The 18,775-nt window shown below is 55.5% G+C and overlaps 1 protein-coding gene across 11 annotated transcripts in view; it reads left to right on the top strand.

Moving 5' to 3' along the window:
• Positions 1-18,402, top strand: part of DLG3 (discs large MAGUK scaffold protein 3) — an 81,713-nt gene extending 63,311 nt beyond the window's left edge. For 4 of the 11 annotated variants that reach the window (XM_069811343.1, XM_069811348.1, XM_069811347.1 and 1 more), the window contains 11 exons: positions 1,654-1,768; positions 5,597-5,773; positions 6,447-6,522; positions 7,088-7,187; positions 10,132-10,173; positions 10,908-10,958; positions 11,771-11,872; positions 12,053-12,225; positions 12,798-12,907; positions 13,787-13,878; positions 15,666-18,402. In XM_069811343.1, the coding sequence (XP_069667444.1) occupies positions 1,654-1,768; positions 5,597-5,773; positions 6,447-6,522; positions 7,088-7,187; positions 10,132-10,173; positions 10,908-10,958; positions 11,771-11,872; positions 12,053-12,225; positions 12,798-12,907; positions 13,787-13,878; positions 15,666-15,772 (1,145 nt within the window). In that variant the 3' untranslated portion in view covers positions 15,773-18,402. Of the gene's footprint in view, positions 1-1,653; positions 1,769-5,596; positions 5,774-6,446; positions 6,523-7,087; positions 7,188-8,950; positions 8,997-10,131; positions 10,174-10,907; positions 10,959-11,770; positions 11,873-12,052; positions 12,226-12,797; positions 12,908-13,786; positions 13,879-15,665 lie in introns of all 11 variants that reach the window. The other 7 variants (XM_069811346.1, XM_069811350.1, XM_069811351.1 and 4 more) reach the window with 4 other exon arrangements.
• The last annotated feature ends 373 nt before the right edge of the window (positions 18,403-18,775 follow it).

The raw sequence follows: 18,775 nt of genomic DNA, 5'->3' as shown, positions 1-18,775 counted from the left end.
TGCAGGTTGGCGAGTGCAAAAGTGCTGCTTTGGTGTCAGAATTCAGTTTTCTTATAAAATAAGCCTTGCCCACGCCTGGCTGCTTCTCTGTTTCCCTCTGCTAGCATGAAGGCAGGCAGGGGCTGTGGGTGCCCCTTGGCATGGGGCAGGCAGGGTCAGCGGGGGTCTGGTGACCTCCACATTAAGTGACTGAACCTGCCTGGCATGTGGCACCTCTTGATGTCCCATGGCAGGGGAAGGGGCCTTGTGTGGAGTTTCTGTGTGCCATTTGGCGGTTTTAGTGTGTATTACCTTTATTTTCAGTCTTTAAGTAAAAATGCATCTTTGGCAGCTGGGTGCAGGAGGGGGATGCCCAGGAGGGTCTGGCTGCAGAGTGAAGAGATGTAGGGTCAGGAAATGCTGAGCTGCAGCTGCATAACCCCAGCCCCCTGTGCGTCTGCACCGAGAGTCGCCTCTCCCTTTGCACAGTGAGGGGCTGGCTCTCAAACGCAGCGTGCAGTGCGTTTCTTAGCAGTGTGTTATTCCCACTACCCCTGTGCGATACTGCTCTGCGGGCTAGGCAGCAGCCTGCATGATCCCCCACACTGCTGGGGCTCCACTCTGCAGTGAGCACTTGCCTCCACTGCTGAGCTCCAGTTCACACACAAAAAACCCAAACCATATCTGAACTGCTGGGTTGTGGATGAGGCTTTCTAGGCAAGTCTTGCAGTAGAGGTGAGACTGGTCTCCTCTCGCCGGGAAGCAGGGATATAACTGCAGGGTGTGCCCAGGGGACAAAATCAAGGGTACCTGGTGAGAACTGCCGGGGTGGGCTGTGGCCGTGCCGGCAGCTTCCCTGGTGCCACGGTGCCACAGTTGCTCACCACCCCTCAAACCTTCCCCGGTTGGCCCTGGGTAAGCAGGGCCGGTGCCTCCACCCTCTGCTTGCCGGCCCGACCTTTACACCCAGCTGAAGGTCGGGCTGGCGCGGCGGCAGGCGCCGGGGTGGCGGCTGCTCCCGTCCAGCTGCCTGGCAGGGAGGTGGCAGTGGCGGCGGCTTTTGGAGGGTCCCCCAGCTGCTCCTGCGGGTGTCTGCCACTGGAGGTAGGAGTAAAAGGCGAATTCCTCCTCCCCACTCCCCTTCTGTGGGCAGGAGCCGTGCTTTTTCCTCCCCCTTCTCCACGCCTGCTGGGGAGAGGGGCTCCGCTGCCTGCAGAGCGGTGGGTGGGGACCCCCCCCCATGGCTGCAGGGGTGCCTTGCTGCTCCAGCCGGTGGCTGACGGTCTCCTGGAGGGGCTCACTCTCTGCACATTTTGAACTGCTCTGTAGGTCCGCGGCTTGTTGCCCTGCCCAGCTGTTCCCTTGCTGAGCTGCAGCTTAGTAGCAGTGGAGGTCTCAACAGCCCTTGCCCAAGCTGCCTGTGCAGGGGTTTGGGAGCAGCTAAGTGCCCTGCCTGCTCCAGATGCCTGCTGGACTCCTGCAGGGTGCTGCAGCCTCTTTGGTTTCATCCTCCCTCATGTGTAGGGATGGACAGCCTCATGGGCAAGATGCCCCACAGACGGGCTGTCATTGCCTCTCTCAGTACTTAACAGTTGGGCCCGGCTTGGTGCGGGGTGGGGGCGGGGGTGGCTTGGCGGCAGCTCCTGCCTGCACTGACCACCTCTCTCCCTGCAGAGTACAGCCGCTTCGAGTCAAAGATCCACGACCTGAGAGAGCAGATGATGAACAGCAGCATGAGCTCCGGCTCCGGCTCCCTCCGGACAAGCGAGAAGAGATCTCTCTATGTCCGGTAAGGCTCAGCCTCCCCTGCTGCCCCCTTGCTCCAGGCAGCTGGAGGTGAGTGGGATGGGTATATCCCCACAGGGCGGGATGCAGCGTGGGACGGTTCAGCCTGGGCCGTGTAGCACCTCTGTGGATGGGTGTTTTGGAGGCCAGGGAAGGGAGTGTGCTAGATGCATCATGAAGCCCAGAGGGCACAGCAGGGAGAGTGGTGCTTTTGCACTGGTTCGCCGGGGCTGGGTGCTCTGCACTTGAGTGTGTCTTTCAAGGGCTGTTCCGCTTGAGAAAGTATTGGTGTCTCTGCAGAGCCCTGGTTGACTGCTGGCCAGACCGACCCACTGGGGACCACTGGGAAACAGGGAAATGCGGGCACCCAGTGCTGCTTCTGCCCCAGACAGCTCAAGGCAGCATTCAGGATGCTCTCCTCGAACCACTCCCTGTAACAGGCTTCTCCCTGTCTCCTCCCGCCATTGCTCTGGCAGGATCTGGCTGGAGGGGAGATGAGCTCTTAGGAGGATTATGACTCTGAGCCCTCGATGCACTTTTGGTTCAGAGCCAGGCACGGGGCAGGCAGGGGTTAAGCAGCCATGCAGCTCTAACTGCTTCGAGTCCTGTGCCACCAGGGCAGCCCCTGCTTACTGCCTGCCACAGTGTGAGTGGGGTGACAGCTAATGAGTAATTTTAACTCGGTAATTAAAATAATCCTGTAAGTCCTCGCCCTGCACAGCCTGTTGCAGGTGGGGCCTGGCAGGAGCAGGGGATGCTTCTCCTTCCCTGTGGGAAGGATGACAAGGACCAAGGCTGCATCAGCCTCAGCCTGCATCTCCTACTGCATGTCTGCTCCATGCGGAGAGGCTTCAGGCTGTTGCTGGACCTGGTGCAAGCCCGACCTTGCAGGAAGGGAGAGCTGCAGCTCTGGGTTCCTGCAATTCACGCCTTACTGTGAGGCTCTGCAGGCATCTTGCTTGATGTAGCACCTCGGGGCTGTGTGCCGGGGGTGTGCAACAAGCTGGGCACTGTGTTGATTAAACATCTACTTGCTAGTCCTGCCCTCACTCCTCTGCTGTCCCATGGACACCCTCATGGGTAGAGCAGGGTTTAGGCTGAGTCCAGCTTGAGTTGAGCCTGTGAGTCTCCTGTTCTCTGCCTGAATAGGTGCTGCACCTATCGGGGCATGCCTGCGAGCCAGAGAGCTCCCCGCTGCCCCCAGGCTGCTTGTAGCATCTCTCATCTCTTGCTGCATCCCTCCACGTGGCTTTGGTGGCCTCTGCGGCGCTGTGTCCCCTCACATGCAACCAGGTGGCTTCAGATGGGAGCTGGGCAGTGCCTTGCTGAGAGGGTGATCCCAGGGCAGAGCTTTTCCCCAGCATGGCCCTTCCCGACCCTCTGTGGCTCTGGTGGCCGCACACCTGCAAACGTGCTTGTGAGAGCTGCCGGGCATCTGGGCTGCCCCAGCCCTTCTGGGCGGGGTAGTTTCGAGCACAGTTTACCCGAAACCAGCTCAACTGCTGCACTGTGGACAGGACATCAATTACAGGACTTGCTACCCAACTGCTTGAGTCAGCCCTGTGAGGCTGTGTTGCACCCTGCATGCAGTCTATAGGGCCAGAACCGGGCACCCGAGTGCCTGCCGGAGCCAATCTGGGGGTGTTTTGGAGCTGCGGCTGTGCAGCATGGGCAGGAGCGAGGCAGGTTTGCGCGCTGCTTTCTGCCTGCCTCCGCTGCCGCAGGGCAAAGTCCGCCGGCACTGGGGCTGTGACGGGTGGGGATGGGGGTCAGGCAGGCGTTGTGCCTGGGTGCTGGGAGGAGGCCGTGCCGAGTCCCTGGCACTGCTCCCCTGCCCTCCAGCCAAACCATCTGCTCTCCTGGCTGCCCGTGCCCGTGTGCTGCAAGCTGGCCCAGGGGCAGAGCAGAGTGACTGTGTTGCCGTGTGGCCCCTGCACGCTGTGCACCCCGGAGAGCACCCAGCCACGGTGGGCCCTGGGTGCCGACACAGCCAGGGTCTGGTCTCCAGGAGCATCGCGTCTTGGGGAAGCAAATGCCTCCCGCCTCTGCTTTGCAGGTGTCCGGCCCTTGCACAAATCTTGCTGTGCCTAACCTGGGATGCCAGTGGCTGCTGCGGGAGGAGGCAGGGAGCTGTGGGGCCAGGGCTGCTCTGCAGGGCAGGGTGCAGGGTGTGGGCAGGGCGCCCTGCAGCCTGCCTCAGTTAGGGAACCGGCCTGACCAGTTCCCTGGGGCCTTGGCTTGTGCATTGCTCCCGACGGCGCTGGCCTCGCAGGGGCCTGCTGGCCACACGCAGCCTTATCTTTTGGCCAGGAGCTGCCTGTGAGGGTTGCTTTCCTCTAGCCAAAACACCCTGTGGTGCTCTGCTGCCAGCTCCAGCGTGCCGGGGGCCACGCTTGGGTGCAGAGGGACTGAGCACGAGCGCTGCCCCATCCCCGAGCAAGCTGGGAAAGGGGGAGCAACCTGGTAGCTGGAAGTACCTGGATGCATAGGGCTGCATCAGGTCTCATCCCAAAGAGCCCTCCCTGAGCCACGGGGCAGCCCCTCTTCTCCTCCTCCCCATTTGAGACCAGCTGCCTTGACCCAGTTCCAAGTGACCTGAAAGGTTTCATCGCCCGGTGCTCCCCTGGAAGAGCTGGAGCAGGGACTTGGCTGAAGAAGTGCCTTCCCACCCCTGCTACTTCACAGGGACCTGCTGTGTGGTCCCTTGGCCCTGCCATTTGCACCGTGTGCTTTCAGACCCCCTTAGGAGTTCCCGCAGTGGAAGGGGGTAATGATGGGGCAGAGGGTGTCTCTCCTGGTTGAGGAAGACTCATTAGTGCCAGGATTAAACCAGCAGCCAGCGAGTGTTTGTGGTGCCTGGGCTCATGTCAGGCTGGGGTGTGAGCGGGGCCGATGTCCCAGGAGCAAACACAGGGGTTGTGCCGCTGGCAGTGGTGCTTTTAGTGACTGTTCCCTTGGTTTGGTTTGTTGCAAAGTGGATATACCAAAGCAGACATGGTTTGAGATCTGACATTAGTAGAAGGAGTTGCACATGAAGCCACTGAAAGCAGCTTGTGGGTACAGGCTGCAATGCTGTGTGTGATAAAGTGTGCGCAGGAAGGATATTAGCACTCCTAGTTTAAAAAAAAAAAAATCTTTTCTGTAGCTGGTTAGTTTAATATTGAAGATAATTTTAAACTAAATAAACTGTTCTTGGGAAGTATTTAGGAGTCTGAAAAGGATCAGTTGTAGAAGCAGATGCATTCTCATGGGTATTGCAGATGCAATACCCTCAGATGCATTCCTAATTCACAGGCTCTGGACTAACATACCCCTGTACATAAATAAAGTGCGTGCTCAGTGTCCCATGGTCTCTGCCTGTGCAACCAATCACCAGTAGTGGAGTCTGATGGAACCTGTCCCGCTCCTTGGCCTCACAGCCACTGGGGAGGGATGGTGGGGAGTAGCCCTGCACCCCAGCTCCCCACTGCCCTCCTGTACACTGCTGCTTTCTTGAGGCTGCATGAGCTCCACCTGTTCGCTAACCACAGCCGCCTTCAATGTGTCTGTGGTTCACGTGTCTCTCGCAGCTAAGGTCAAGAGCGAGTTGTTTTGGTCCAGCACTGTTATTCCTGCGTTGTATGCTTCAGGGCTTGTGCTGAGCTTGCCAGTGGGACAGGTGTGCTGGTGGCTGCACGGTGCCACTCACCTCATCAGGAGGCTTCCCCAAAGCTTGGGCTTAAATCCTTTAAGGTATGAAGGTGGCAGTGCTGCAGGAGGTTGGCAGTGCTGCTGTTCTTGCTGCCTGGCCGTGCTCAGGGAAGGCATCACTCCTCTCTCTGCTCCTCTGCAGAGCCCTGTTTGACTATGACCGGACCCGGGACAGTTGCTTGCCCAGCCAGGGGCTCAGCTTCTCCTATGGGGACATCCTACATGTTATCAACGCCTCCGACGATGAGTGGTGGCAAGCCAGGCTTGTCACACCCCACGGCGAGAGTGAGCAGATCGGGGTCATACCCAGCAAGAAAAGGTGAGTGTCCATCAGCAGGAGCTGTCACACGTGGTGCCTCCTGGAGCTCCCCAGCCTCCGCAAGCCCTGCAGCTCAGAGTGGGATCTCCCTGTGGTCCCAGCCCACCAGCTCCTCTGTGGCTCTGCAGCATGAAGGGCAACCTGGTTGCAAGCTGGGGCTGTGTGTGGGTCTCCTTGGGGAGATGTTCTTCAAAGCTGGGTGAGACTCCAGGTGAGGAGAGGAGCACTTGGCCCCTCTGTGGTTCCTGTGGGGATGGAAAGCTAGTGTTAGCCAGCCTGGGGCTCCAAGTGAGAGCAGAGTCATAGCAGTGACTGCAGGCTGCTCCCTGTGTCCTCTGACAGCCTGCCCAGCTCTGTGAGCCAGGTCCCATGAGATGGGAAGTCACAGGGAGCAGAGGAGCTGGCTGCCACTGGGCTGGCTCTGCAGACCTGAAGGCAATCTCTGTCCTCCATCCCACCCCTCCCAGGAAGGCTGGCTTGTCCCCCCTCCTGTTCCTGCAGACACTGGCTTTGGCCAGACCCTGGGCAGGTGGCTCCACCTCCATCCCTCTCTGGGAAAGAGCTGCCCTCTGCCAATGGGGCCACCACCCAAGGGTGCACGGAGCCACATGGGTAGCATGGAGGGTGCACGCATGGGACTAGCTGCTCTTTCTCCCCTTTAACTTCTGATCAGGGTGGAAAAGAAGGAGAGAGCGCGGTTGAAAACAGTGAAGTTCCACGCCAGGACTGGCATGATTGAGTCCAACAGGGTAAGTGCTGAGCTGGGGCTCAGCGGGGTGCCCGGAGCCAGTAGCTAGCGGGGGCAGGATGAATCCCAGCAGCCAGAGCTGCCAGTGGGGCAGCCGGAGCAATGCCAAAGCAAAGAACAGTGTGACTGGACCTGCCCCAGGCCTGGATCTGCTCAGCATGTATCCTCTGTGACTGTGCAAGGGGAGAGCAGAGGTGCCTGGGATGGTGCGAAAGTGCTGGGGAAGAACCCCTGGTTGGAGTGGTGGGGAAGCAGAGTGGCTGGGAGTGGACTGCAGGCAGCTTCTGCAGGTGAAGGCAGCTGCCCTCACCCCTTGTGCGGAGCACTTAGCAAGCGGACAAGGAAAGGACCTCTACCCCTGCAGAGCTGCTCATTGCCCTGTCAGCTTCCCAACATCCCTACCACATTTTTCTCCATGCTTAATTTTTTTCCTGCATTACAGTTTTCATGTAATCTCCATGATTTCATTTGAGGGTAACTGCCCTGACACAGCTCCTCATTGCCTCTTCATTTTAATTTTTCCCACATGTTTTTTCTGTCCTCCCTTCCATCTCCATGTTCTTCAGTCGATCAAAACGAAACGTAAAAAGAGTTTCCGCCTCTCTCGAAAGTTTCCATTTTACAAGAGCAAAGAGAACCTGGCCCAGGAGAGCAGCGGACAGGAACGTAAGTAGCAGCTGGCCAGAGGGGGCAAGCGTGCGACCCTCAGGTCCCCTGCCTTGGGGGGAGAGATTTGGCACGTTTCCGTAGACAGGGGTCCTGGCATCTGCCTGTGTTTGGGTCTGTGCTCCACAGTCGTGCCAGCAGCTAGGGAGAAACCAGAGCTTGAAACGAAAGCAACGGCTGCGGGCTGGCGCTCTCTTTCTCTCTCATGTTCAATGTCTTCATCCTTTCATCCAACTTTACACCTGCCTGACCTCCTGTTCTGTCTCCCCCTGCTCTCTACCCTCTGCTGCGGGCTTTGCTCCCTCCCTCTGCCTGCCAAGGGCTGCTCCCCTCCAAGCAAGGGGCTGGCCACCTCCTGCAGAGCTTCTCCTGTCCCCATGAGGGCTGACAGGCTGGGGAGGTCCCAGCTGTCCTCCCCATCTGCCCCAGAAGTGACTCGCAGCTATGTATTCCCGGCGGAGAGCCCTTCCTGTGGGTTAAACCCTGTGGGCATGGGGGAGCCATGCCCTCACTGGTGGAAGAGCTGCCCACCCACGACTGAGGCACATCTTTGGTAGCTGGCTGCAGACTGGGAGGTCCCCAGCTCTCACCTGGCCGCGCCCTGGGGCTCCCAGTAAAGGCAGGGCATTCAGCTTGTTGCCCCAAATCCTGATGTGGGCAGCACTGGAGCTGCTCGCCAAACCCAGCCCCTTCTCCTTCCAGGTGCTAAATTGTATCCACTCCTTCAGCAAGCGTCCAGACAGATAGCCGCAGTCCTCGCACCTTGGGGAGGAGGAGGTGGGAAGGCAGAGCAGTGTCTCTGCCCCAGTGCCAGCACAGCAAGCGCATCCCCTCCCCTCCGGTCGCTGTCCTGGGCATGATGCAGAGGCAGGAGGTTGATGCTGGGCTGCTCCAGGGGTTGCCCACATCCCTCTGCTGCCCATGCCAGGCTGGCGCTGGCTTCCAGTGAGCTTAGCAGCCAGCACAAGCCTCTGGCCTGCAGTGAAGGTTAAATCTGTGTGTCTGGGTATCTCTTGTGCCTGGATGTGGCTGGGCTCCAATCAGCTCCATGCTGGAGCTGGGGGCTCACTGCGATGCTGCTCTCGGCCAGTCCTGCAGCGGAGTGACGTATGGCATGGGGATGGGGCAGGCAACGCTCTTTGCCAGCCCGTGTCGCAGACCTGCACCCAGCTCCCTCCCTGTGCTCTGCCACTGTCCATCCCAGCTTGCAGTGGCGGGTCCTTCCCCCATGTTTCCACAGCCCATGCAAGCACTGGGGCATGGGCAGCTAACACATGCAGGTGGGGAAAAATGTGCCCCCCTGCTGCGTGTTAAGAGGACTGGCTGTGCTGCGTTTGCCCCCAGAGCGACCGGGCTGTTCCAGGGGAGCGCAGAGCCACTGTGCCCTGCCAGTACAGCCCATGAGGCATCACGGAGAAACACCTCAGCCCCGCTTGCCAGCAGCTTGGGGCTTCAACCACTCAGTGCCAGCAGACACTGCTGTGGTCGCCCTGCTGTCCCCAGACCCAGGGTGGCCTTTGGGGGCTCTTTGACAGAGAGGATGAGCTTGGTGGGGGGGTCCAGTCACACAAGGTGAGATGTTGGCAGTGGGCTGATGGCATCAGCTCTGAAAACATTTAACCTCACTTGCAGTTGCAGCTCTGGGCCGTTCTGCACTCCTATCACTAATGCTGGTCTGGCTCTGTCTCCCCCATCCCTCTGACTGCCCTCTCCCGCGCTCTCTTCTCTCCCCCTCTCCCTCTTCTCGCTGTCTGTGAAATCAGGACTTCCCTGGGTTAAGTGACGATTATTATGGAGCAAAGAACCTGAGTAAGTCAAATTTCAATGCACATTGTTCACTTTCCGTCGCTGGCATGCCTGGTGGTGCCGGGGGAACAGCCGGGCTCCGGCCGGGGCAGCTGCGCTTCTCTGGGTGCGGGGAAGGAGGAGCCCCACGGGTGCTGCTCCTCTGCCGGGGAATGTCATGTCTGCCGGCGGAGGCTGCTGGGCTTGAGGAGGTGCTGCTGCTGCACGTGGGAGGGAACGGCGGAGTTTGCTTGGGGATGTTGGTCATGCCCTAAGTGCACCTAGCTGAGGGCTGCCCACCGCACCTGGGGTGAGCTGTACCTCCTCATCCTCCTCTCCCTCCTGCTCCTAGCTGAGCTGGCTGCTGGTTTAGTGCTCAGAGACTTGGAGCCACTGCCAGTGTGGGTGGGAGGTGGCCATGACCATGATGGGTCTGCTCTGAGTGGGGTGGGTGGCAGTGTTTTGAAGTGTTGCCACCTTCTTCTGGGGCACCATGTACCCAGAGCTGCAAAACAATGATCACAGGAGCCCCTCAGCCCTCCCAGCTGGGTGTGAGACCTCTGCCAAGCTCCGCAGCCCCCTGACCGGTGCAGAGCCCGACTGGGTGCAGGCAGCAGCCGCCAGCAAGCCTCTGTGGGGCGGTTGCAGCACTGGGATCAGCCTGAGCAAACAAAGCCCCAAACTCTGTCCCATCCTGTCACTGTCTTGTCTCTGTGAGTCTGACCCCTATCCCTAGAGGCAGGGTCCCCCATCCCAGTGCCGGCATTGAGCCGTGCCCTCCCCTGTCCCCCATGTGCATGCTGCACCCGTCCCTCCCACCAGCACCCTCCTCCCCATGCACTCCATCTTCACACCCTTGGCCTGGGAAGCCCAGCACCTGCACGTCTGCCCATGCTTGCCAGGCAGCCCCCTCCTGGCACCCCTGCCTTCCCCAGAGTAGCCAAGCATCCCCCTGCACGTCCTTGGTTTCCCAGCAAAGGGCGAGAGATGCTGCCCTGCCCATGCAACACAGGCTCGTCCCAGCAGGTGCTGGGCCGTGGGTTTTTTGGGAGGCTGGTGCTACCCTGCCCTGGGTCAGTAGCGCTGGGTGACAGCTGGGCTGCCCCTGTGCCTTCCACCCGTGCCCCTTCTGAAGGGGGTCTCTCTGGTTGCTTTGCAGAGGGCGTGACATCAAACACCAGTGACAGCGAGAGCAGTTCCAGTAAGTGTGCGTCTCGCCTGCTCTCCCGCCCCTGTGCATATGTGCATGTGTGTATGTGTGTGCATGTTTTGGCACTTCCATCTTGTCTTGTCCTGGTGGTGGTTCTGTTCAGAGGTTGGTCCTTTCTGCTGGTGACACCAAGATGCTGCTGCTCCCCCCTCGGGGCCTGGGGGAGCAGGGCCTGGGGGGCAGGAGCAAGCCTGCCTGCTTCCCTGCTCTGTCCTAGCTGCAGGGCTCTGCTCCAAGGCTAGGTTGTGGGTTCCCAGTCCATGGTGGTCCCCCATCCTGAGTACCTGCTGCAGGAAGCAGTGGGCCAAGGCCCGGTCTGTAGCATAGGTGGCTCTTGAAGCCCAAGCCTGTACAAGAACATGTGGGTCCAGCTGCAGCAAATGCTCCCTTTATCCCCAGCGGGGCCTCTAAATATCTGCAGCACATCCGCTGTCCACCCTGCAGGGAGGACAGTGCGTCCCAGTGGGCCCTGAGCCTGCAGCAGCAGGGAGGGAAAGAGGAGGCTTGACCCAGAGCTGGGACATGAATAATTAATGATGTGGATCAAGGGCTGGTAACTGTATGCCTGTCATGCTCTGTGTCAGCTGGCAGAGTGACGGGGGCAGCCTGGAGGTGTCTCCAGGGCTGCAGGAGGCTGGCAGGGGCAGGAGCTAGCTCCTCGCGAGTGCAGAGGGGCTGGGAAGCTGCTGCGAGCGCTCACCTGCCTCTCCCTGGCTCTGTTGCAGAAGGACAAGAGGACACCATCCTGTCGTATGAGCCGGTGACGCGGCAAGAAAGTAAGTCCTGGCACTGAGCTGGTCTGTGCCCACTCCAGTGTGGGCACCTGTGTCCTTGGCACAGCCAAGGTGACCGGTGCGACCTCCTCCCCTTCTCTGCCGTACCAGCATGACGCTGGGTGAACACAAGTGGAGTTTCTTGTCTGTTGCGTGCAGCAGGGGAGCTAGGTGTGCATGCCGCCTTGTGGGGCTTTCCCTGGCCTTGGTCACCCCTTTTTAATCAACAGAAAAGACTTGTGACCTGGTGTGCAAGACCAAGGGAGAGAGCCAGAGCTAAAACCAAGCTAGGCTTTAGTTCCTAGCTGAGGACAGCATTATTCCTCCCTGCCTCTGGCCAGGTCCCTGATGCAGAGCAACCCCTGCCCCAGCCCTCAGCATTTAACCCTGCTTGATGCTCAATCCTTGCAGACCCTTTCACAGGCTGAATAGTCCCAGCCTTGGTGGTGTCCCCTTGCCAGAAGCTGGATCAGACTCTTAGGCTTCTGTCACTCCCCCAGCTTTGTGGCATCCTTGCCAAGCTGTCCTGGTTGTCTGGCTCCTGACCTGAGCAAGGGAGCATCTTTGCTGATCCGTGACTCCGGAGACCTGCAGCACCTTCCCCGGGTCTGTGCAGATGGTTTGGGTCAGATGGGAAGGAGATGTCAACTGTTACCAGGAAGAGAGAAAGTCATGTGGAGGAGGCACCTTTGGGTGCCCATGTGAGCAGGAGCACCCACTGCCAGCAGGACAAGGGCAGTCTGATGCCAAAAGTGGCAGTAGGGTCAGCTGCCCACAACACAGACGGGGCCTCAGGTTGTGCCTCTTGTTCGCAGTTCACTATGCGAGGCCAGTGATCATCCTGGGGCCAACGAAGGACCGAATTAATGACGACCTCATCTCCGAATTCCCACACAAGTTTGGTTCCTGCGTGCCCCGTAAGTCCCAGCTGGCACTCGATGCCTTTGCTGGAGGAAGGGGAAAGTGGCGGCTCTGCTACTTGCAGGGTCTAGCCCATGGCGTGGGGACACGGCTGGGAGCACGGGTGGGTTTTCTCCCTCCCAGGAGGTTTGGCATACAGCGCTCTGGGTTGGCTCATGATGCCCGCTCTCCTCCAGACACTACCAGGCCTCGGCGTGAGAACGAGGTGGACGGACAAGACTACCACTTCGTCGTATCCCGTGAACAGATGGAGAAAGACATCCAGGACAACAAGTTCATAGAAGCTGGGCAGTTCAATGACAATCTCTATGGGACCAGCATTCAGTCAGTGCGGGCAGTGGCAGAGAGGGTGAGTGTCAGGTGGCATTCCTTGGACTGGGACACATCCAGCCCAAACCTGGACGCATTCAGCAGTTCCCCTCCTCTTCCTGTGTTGTTAACGAAGGGCTGTAACCACGCTAAGCAAGTGTGGCACAAGCCTCTCCTCCCTCCAAAGTCCTGCCAAGCCATGTGGCTGCTTTTCTCAGCCATGTTACTCCACCTCAGTGTCGTACCTGTCATCCAAACTCCACCCAGAAGCCTGGCACTGGTGGCAGCAGCCTCGTGCTCAGGAGCTCTCAGGGCAAAGGTGCCCAGCTGCCCTCTGCAAAGCAGTGGCGTTTCCTCCGCAGGAGTACTGGAGTGTACCGATGGCTTGTAAATTGTTTCACATGTTCAGAGAAAGATTCAGTCCCTTTACATTGCTGCTGTCCTCCCCTAAGCAGGCAGGAACATAAGGCCTCTGGGAGTTGGCTTGTGTCTCAGGACTGCTGTTTCAGCTCTGTGGCTCCTCTCTTTTGTAAGCGCATCTGTATGAGCAAGCTGTTTTCTTCACAGAGTAGACTGTGTGGGTAGGTCTGATCCCGATCATCTCCTTTCCAGGGGAAACACTGCATACTGGATGTGTCTGGCAATGCTATCAAGAGGTTGCAACAAGCACAACTTTATCCCATTGCCATTTTCATCAAACCAAAATCCATTGAAGCTCTCATGTAAGTGCAATGCCATGTTCTGTGCCTCTCCAGGGTGAGCAGCTCTGGCATGTTTGGGGTTTTTATGTGTGCTGCCTCTGCTTTTTAGAAAGCAGCAGAGGTTGCTGCAGGTGCTGAAGTCCCTTGTTAAGAGAAGGTGGGCCCATTGCTGTCTCAGTAGTGTCCTTCCATGTCTAATGCCATGGTGCATCCAGGTTCCATGGATTGCTCTGGCTTAAAGCCCTTCATTCACCCCAAAGAGGATTATCCATGGGAAATCTAAAAATGCTCCCAAATGTGCCTGATGTAACCTGCTCACCTGGGCCCTGAGTCCAGCCAGAAGAGCTGCTGACAGCCTGTAGCAGTGGATCACAGCTGTATGGTGGCTGAGCCTGGGGAGCAGGGAGGAGATGTCTCCTGTGTGCCTAAGGCGGACCTTCTGCTTGTAGCTCAGATGGACTCTGAGATCAGAAGAGACTCTGCTGGCACTGAGGGGACTGGGAAAACCCCTTCTCAAGCCAGAAGGGGTCGAATTGCTTAATTTGAGTGTTGTATAAAGATGAGGGAACCTAGGTAAGGAGGGTGGTGAAAGACTCTGGAAAAGCAGGGAGGATTCTGCAGTGGTCTTGCAAATTCAGAGGATTGTCTGGATTTGAGTCCACTTCTGTGCTATGGTGAAGAAGGTGGGGATGGTGATGGGAAGAACTGTTGGGAGTTGAGATGAAGTACCAAGGCAGCAAAGAGCATGTGGGGAAGGGTCCTGCCTTTGAGAGCCTGGTCCTGCACAGCTTCCATTCCTGGTATGTAGAGGCTTCCCAGGCACCCTGGCTCCATGGGCTATTTTTGCTTCTGCTCATTGCTAAGAAAAAGAGTTAAGTTTCTATTTTTTGTACATGGCAGGGAGATGAACCGGAGACAGACATACGAACAGGCCAACAAGGTCTTTGACAAAGCCATGAAACTCGAGCAAGAGTTTGGAGAGTATTTTACAGGTGAGTGTCCTGAGCAGGCTTGTATCTGATTTATTTTATTTTTCTCACTGGCAGCTATAACCTCTCTGCCAGCACTGTCTTACTGCAGGGTCATGGGAAAATGTCCAGCTTCATCAAAGCAAAGAAGAAATGGCACTTTGCCAGCAGGGCTCTGCAAAGGGACTGCTTCAAGATCAGTAGATAAGAGTAAACCAGCTCTAGAGAAGGAGACAAGCTGTCAGGCAGGATTTTCAGAGTTTGTGAAAGGTTATTGCCAACTTTAATAATAATAAAAAAAAGAAAAAATCCCCAGGCAGGGGAAGCACAGCATAGATTCAGGGTGCTACAAGGCTACAGGAAATAAAACTCCCTGCATGGGGGAAAGGGGAGCATTTTCAAAAAGAGAAAAGAGTAATTTTAAAGAGGAATGATAAAAAATTAGTGACCTAAATGGTGGAGACTGTCCTGAGTTATTACAAAACATCTCCCAAAAAAAGACTGGAAGTTTGGCTGGCTTCCTAAGTAGTCTTTGCTGAAGAGCCAGTCAGGGGCTGCCTGGCACTTTGTGCCTGCAGAGATGAACTGCTCATGACACAGGCATCCTTGTGCATTAAGGAACTAATGTTTGTAACATGATTAAGTCTGGAAAATCATGGGCACGTGAAGAGGCAGAGAAGCTGTCTCTAACTTTCCTCTAACTTTAGAAGAAAGTTGAGGATTGACAATCCTGCCAAACCCCATATTACCCACCTAACAGCTATTGGGAAAAATCCCAAGCAGAACATTTTCCAAAAATGGACCTCAGCTGAGCAAATGTACGGGTACAAACAGGGTAGAAGCTTTCCCCAGTCCTCCTGTCCCAGGCAGCAGTTCCAGAGCTGCCAGTTGCTCTTCCAGGAAGAGCGCAAAGGAAGTGCATGCCACGGTTTTGCCAGACCCTCGGCATGCCATTGTGTACTTGGACGGTGAATTTGAAGTTGACCTGGGGAAGGAATGCTCTTGGCTAAAACCCATTGTCGAAAGAAGTGGGCAATGGGCAGAGGGATGGTCACTGTAGCACGTTCTGTGCCAGGAGCTTACAATGAGGGAACAGAGATGCTGGAGGATGGTACTGGCTGGGCTACAGAGGCAGGCTGAATTTCCAGAAAGCTTTGGCCCTCCATGTGCATCTTCCCCCGGCAATGTAGGAAGCACAGTGAAGTGCTTCGTGTTGTGTCCGTACTAAGCAGCGAGACTGTCACTTGTCTTCGGGCAAGAGTTACTGCTGGGAGTGACAGCCATAAGCTGGCCTTCTCCAGCCTGACAGTGCTGCGATTCCCACTCCGCAGCAGAGGAAGCAATAAACACAAGGAGCCCTCAGCAGCCGACCAGAGGGGATGGACAAATCCGGCACCTTGGGGTGTGTGCTCAGTGCACACTGGCTAATCTCTGAGGCCCTCCCATTCACCGCGGCGGAGTAGCTGCGGTGCCAGGGCCAGCTGCCCACAGCCTCAGCGTGGTGGCGTGACACAGTTTGCAAAGCTGATTAGCAGCCCATTGTGGAGAACCTGGCCGGCACTTCACACGCCTGAGGAGCTCTGCCAGCTCGGGATCAGCTCTTGCTAATCTCCTTGGACACACTGGGTTAACCCTCTGTGTCATCATGTGCCTGTTACAGCTCCTTTGACACAGGTTGTCTCGTTCGTTAATTGTTGGCCATGCCACACTGGACCCTTTGGTGCAGAGTGAAGGCCTTTCCCATAGCTTGTGGTGACGAAGGCACAGCATTGCCTGATGCTCAGGGTCTTGCTTGTTCTCTCCTCTTCCAGCCATCGTACAAGGAGACTCTCTTGAAGAGATTTACAGCAAAATCAAACAGATCATTGAGGACCAGTCCGGGCACTACATCTGGGTCCCGTCCCCAGAGAAACTCTGAAGATGTCCCCCACCTGCTTCCCTGTGAGCAGAAGATCTCCGAAGTCCCACCCCACCCAAGCCCTCTGCCCCAAGGGGGAGGGATATGAAAACTATTCCTGCCCCCTTTTTTAGATCGTCGCAAAATTGAGTTTTCTAGTCCTGTTTCTTTTGTTGGGATGAACTCATCTCATTCATCACGTGACTGTTCCCACCATTCCTGCATGGACCTTCCCACTGCTCCATTAGAGACAGATGAGAACCCATTCAAGGTCGTTTTTTATTATTATTATTATTATTATATTATTATTATTATTATTAACTAAACTGAGAATCAAGATGGGAGGAGGTGGCTAAGGACTAACATAAGAAACAAGTGAAACAATGGACTCTGAGCACGTGAGCTAGTATCAGAGCTCCAGGGGCATTTTTCCAAGTGTGACTGTCTAGCAGCTCTGAACTGTATGACAGAAAGGCAGTAGAAAGCATTTTATTTATCTGTATATGTAATTTATATATAATATAGAGAGAGATATTATATATATATTATATATATATGTGTACATGTGGACTAGGAAACCTGAGGGACCTCTCTCAAAAGGTATTGTATTATTGCAAGGATCTTTCAGTTTCTCTGTCCCAACCGCTGGGCGTAGGGAGTCCACTTGGGCAAGAAGAGCTCAAAACGGTACCAGGTGCTTCGGAAGCGTCTCCTGTTGGGGCCAGCCTCCTGCCAGCTGCCCCAGGCTTATGAGGCAGAGCAGAGACTGGTACACTGCCTGTGCAGAAGGGACCAGAGGTCCAGAGTTAACACAGCAAGGAGCAGCAGCTGATCTGAGTGAGGCTGGGAGACAGACTGAGCAGGAGGCTGCAGAACAAGAGAATGGATGATACTACATATTAAATTGCACATTGTTTTACACACCACCTTATGTGTTTGCATGAGAGGTTTCCTTTTGGTTCTATTTTTTTAAGCTGATTTTAAACCAAAACCATATTGTGTTGGTGTGTTGGCTTTTTTTTTTTTCATTATTCCATTTTTCTCTTGTTAATAATGAACTGAATGGGTATAAAATCCAGTTTTTTAACTTATTTTTTAAGCTGGCTCTATTGTAAATAGAATCTAGAATCTAGATCTGCAGTGTTTAGTTAGGAAATACTCCACTGGTCACATGGAACAAATGTATTTGCTGACCTGTGTTGCTGTGGAAAACTTGGGACATTGGGCTGGCCCGGTACCTGTGGGTGCAGGTGAAACGACCCATTTTAGCTTGTGGCAGCACGCTCGCGTTCCTTTCTGCGTTAGCCACTGGCAGAAAAAGCCCCACGCTGTGCCTTGGATGGACACTCACACTTTTCCAAATCAGTAACAGAATTGAAGAACTTCCTCCCTCTTCCCTGCTCCATGCCAAATTCCTGGCTCTGCTGCATGCAGGTGGTGGTGGTAGCCTTCCCAGTGGAAGGGCCATCCTTCCAGCACAGCAGGGACATCGCTTGCTGCTCTGGGAGCTGGGGCTTGGCAGGTTAATGGGCGGTCGCCTCGCCTGGTTCTGTCTCTGACATCTCTGCATAAATCCTCTTTCTGAAATCGGGCTCTGCTCCCTCTCTCAAGGTCACCTTAGAAAAGCAAATTGGGTGCCCTGTGCTTGCAGGTCTGTGGGGTGGGGGGATGCAGAGTTGCACCCATCTGCTGTGCACTGGGACTTTTCAAGTGAGGCAACCGTTGGTGCTGAGACAGTTGGCCCTAAGCCGAGAAATGTCTTTGAGGACACTTTGGCTTCCACACGTGAATGGGGCTCCATCATGGGAACAGAGCCGTGTGTGAAGCTGGGGGAAAACTTGCACAGCCTTTGAGAAGGAGCTATGTTGCTGGGTACTCATAATACAGGTAGCAGAGCGCTCCCACCTTACAAAGAATTGGTGAATGCTGTTTCTCGGACACAGTGCCAAGCACCAGAAGAAAGGAGGTCACCATACGAGCACGAGCAGGTAAGTCTTGGCCCATTCTCTCTCCCCTATTTTATAGGGGTAAGTGAACGTGCGGGGTGCTGGTCCCCTTTCCTGAAGGTAACAGTTATTAGTGTGTCAGTCAGTACATGGTGCGCACAGGCCCCGGTTTTCAGCATGAATGAGAACTGCTGTAAGACTGTACATGTACTGTCTGGTGAGAAGCTGTCTTTACTCATCCTGCATCACAAGGAGCCCTGCGGGGACTGAGCAGCTTCCTGGGACAGAAAGTGCTGCAGAAGAGATGCAGCTGCTAGTGCAGTGGAGGGCAGGAAGGATTCTGCTGTCAGTGGGACTGACCCTAAAGGAGTGAACTTTGGCACTCAGATTCCTGTTCGGCATCTAGCCCCCTGCCCCGCTGGTCCTGCTCTGGCTGCTGTAAACGGCGGTCCCTGGAGAAGTGGAGTAAGTGAAACAAAAGTCCTTAAGATGCTAGTCACACTGTTCCTGTCTTTTTTTTTTTGTCTTTTTTTTTTTTTTTTTTCCCCTGATAGCCTGTCTCCCTCTCATCAAGTCACATGGAGAAAAAGATGATGTACTCCGTGGCATAGCTGACAGTATCGAATCAATCATGACAACACTAGTTGGTTACCAGTGTTTCTTCCAAGGAGACATATATTTTTAATAAACAGAGAGTTGCAAAGAGCCCTGGCTTTGAGACCTTCTTGTAGAGTCCTTCATTGTGTGCTAGATCTGGTATTTTTGGCACTGATCTTAGCAACTATTGATATGGTCTCTCCAAAGCAAACTTAAGTGTTGACGGTGGTTTTAAAAAACAGGAAAAAATTGCTTTTTTTAGTATAAGGTGGTCACTGAGAACTTGCCCTCCCCCCCCAAAAAAAAAAAATTTAAAAAAAGAAAGGAAGTGGGCTTATTTACAGCTGAAACCAGGCCACTGAAAAGCTCTTTTGGTTGGATTGTTGTAACACAGGTTGACTCTGCTCTGATGAATTGACACCATAAATGTATTTTGGGTCACACTTTGAGTTTTGGGGAGTTTGCTTTACAAATGCTGATC

This window comes from Haliaeetus albicilla, chromosome 23, assembly GCF_947461875.1.
Source record: "Haliaeetus albicilla chromosome 23, bHalAlb1.1, whole genome shotgun sequence".
Lineage (NCBI taxonomy): Eukaryota > Metazoa > Chordata > Aves > Accipitriformes > Accipitridae > Haliaeetus > Haliaeetus albicilla.
Note: the sequence above shows the minus strand (reverse complement) of the source record. Positions and strands in the feature narration are given on the sequence as shown.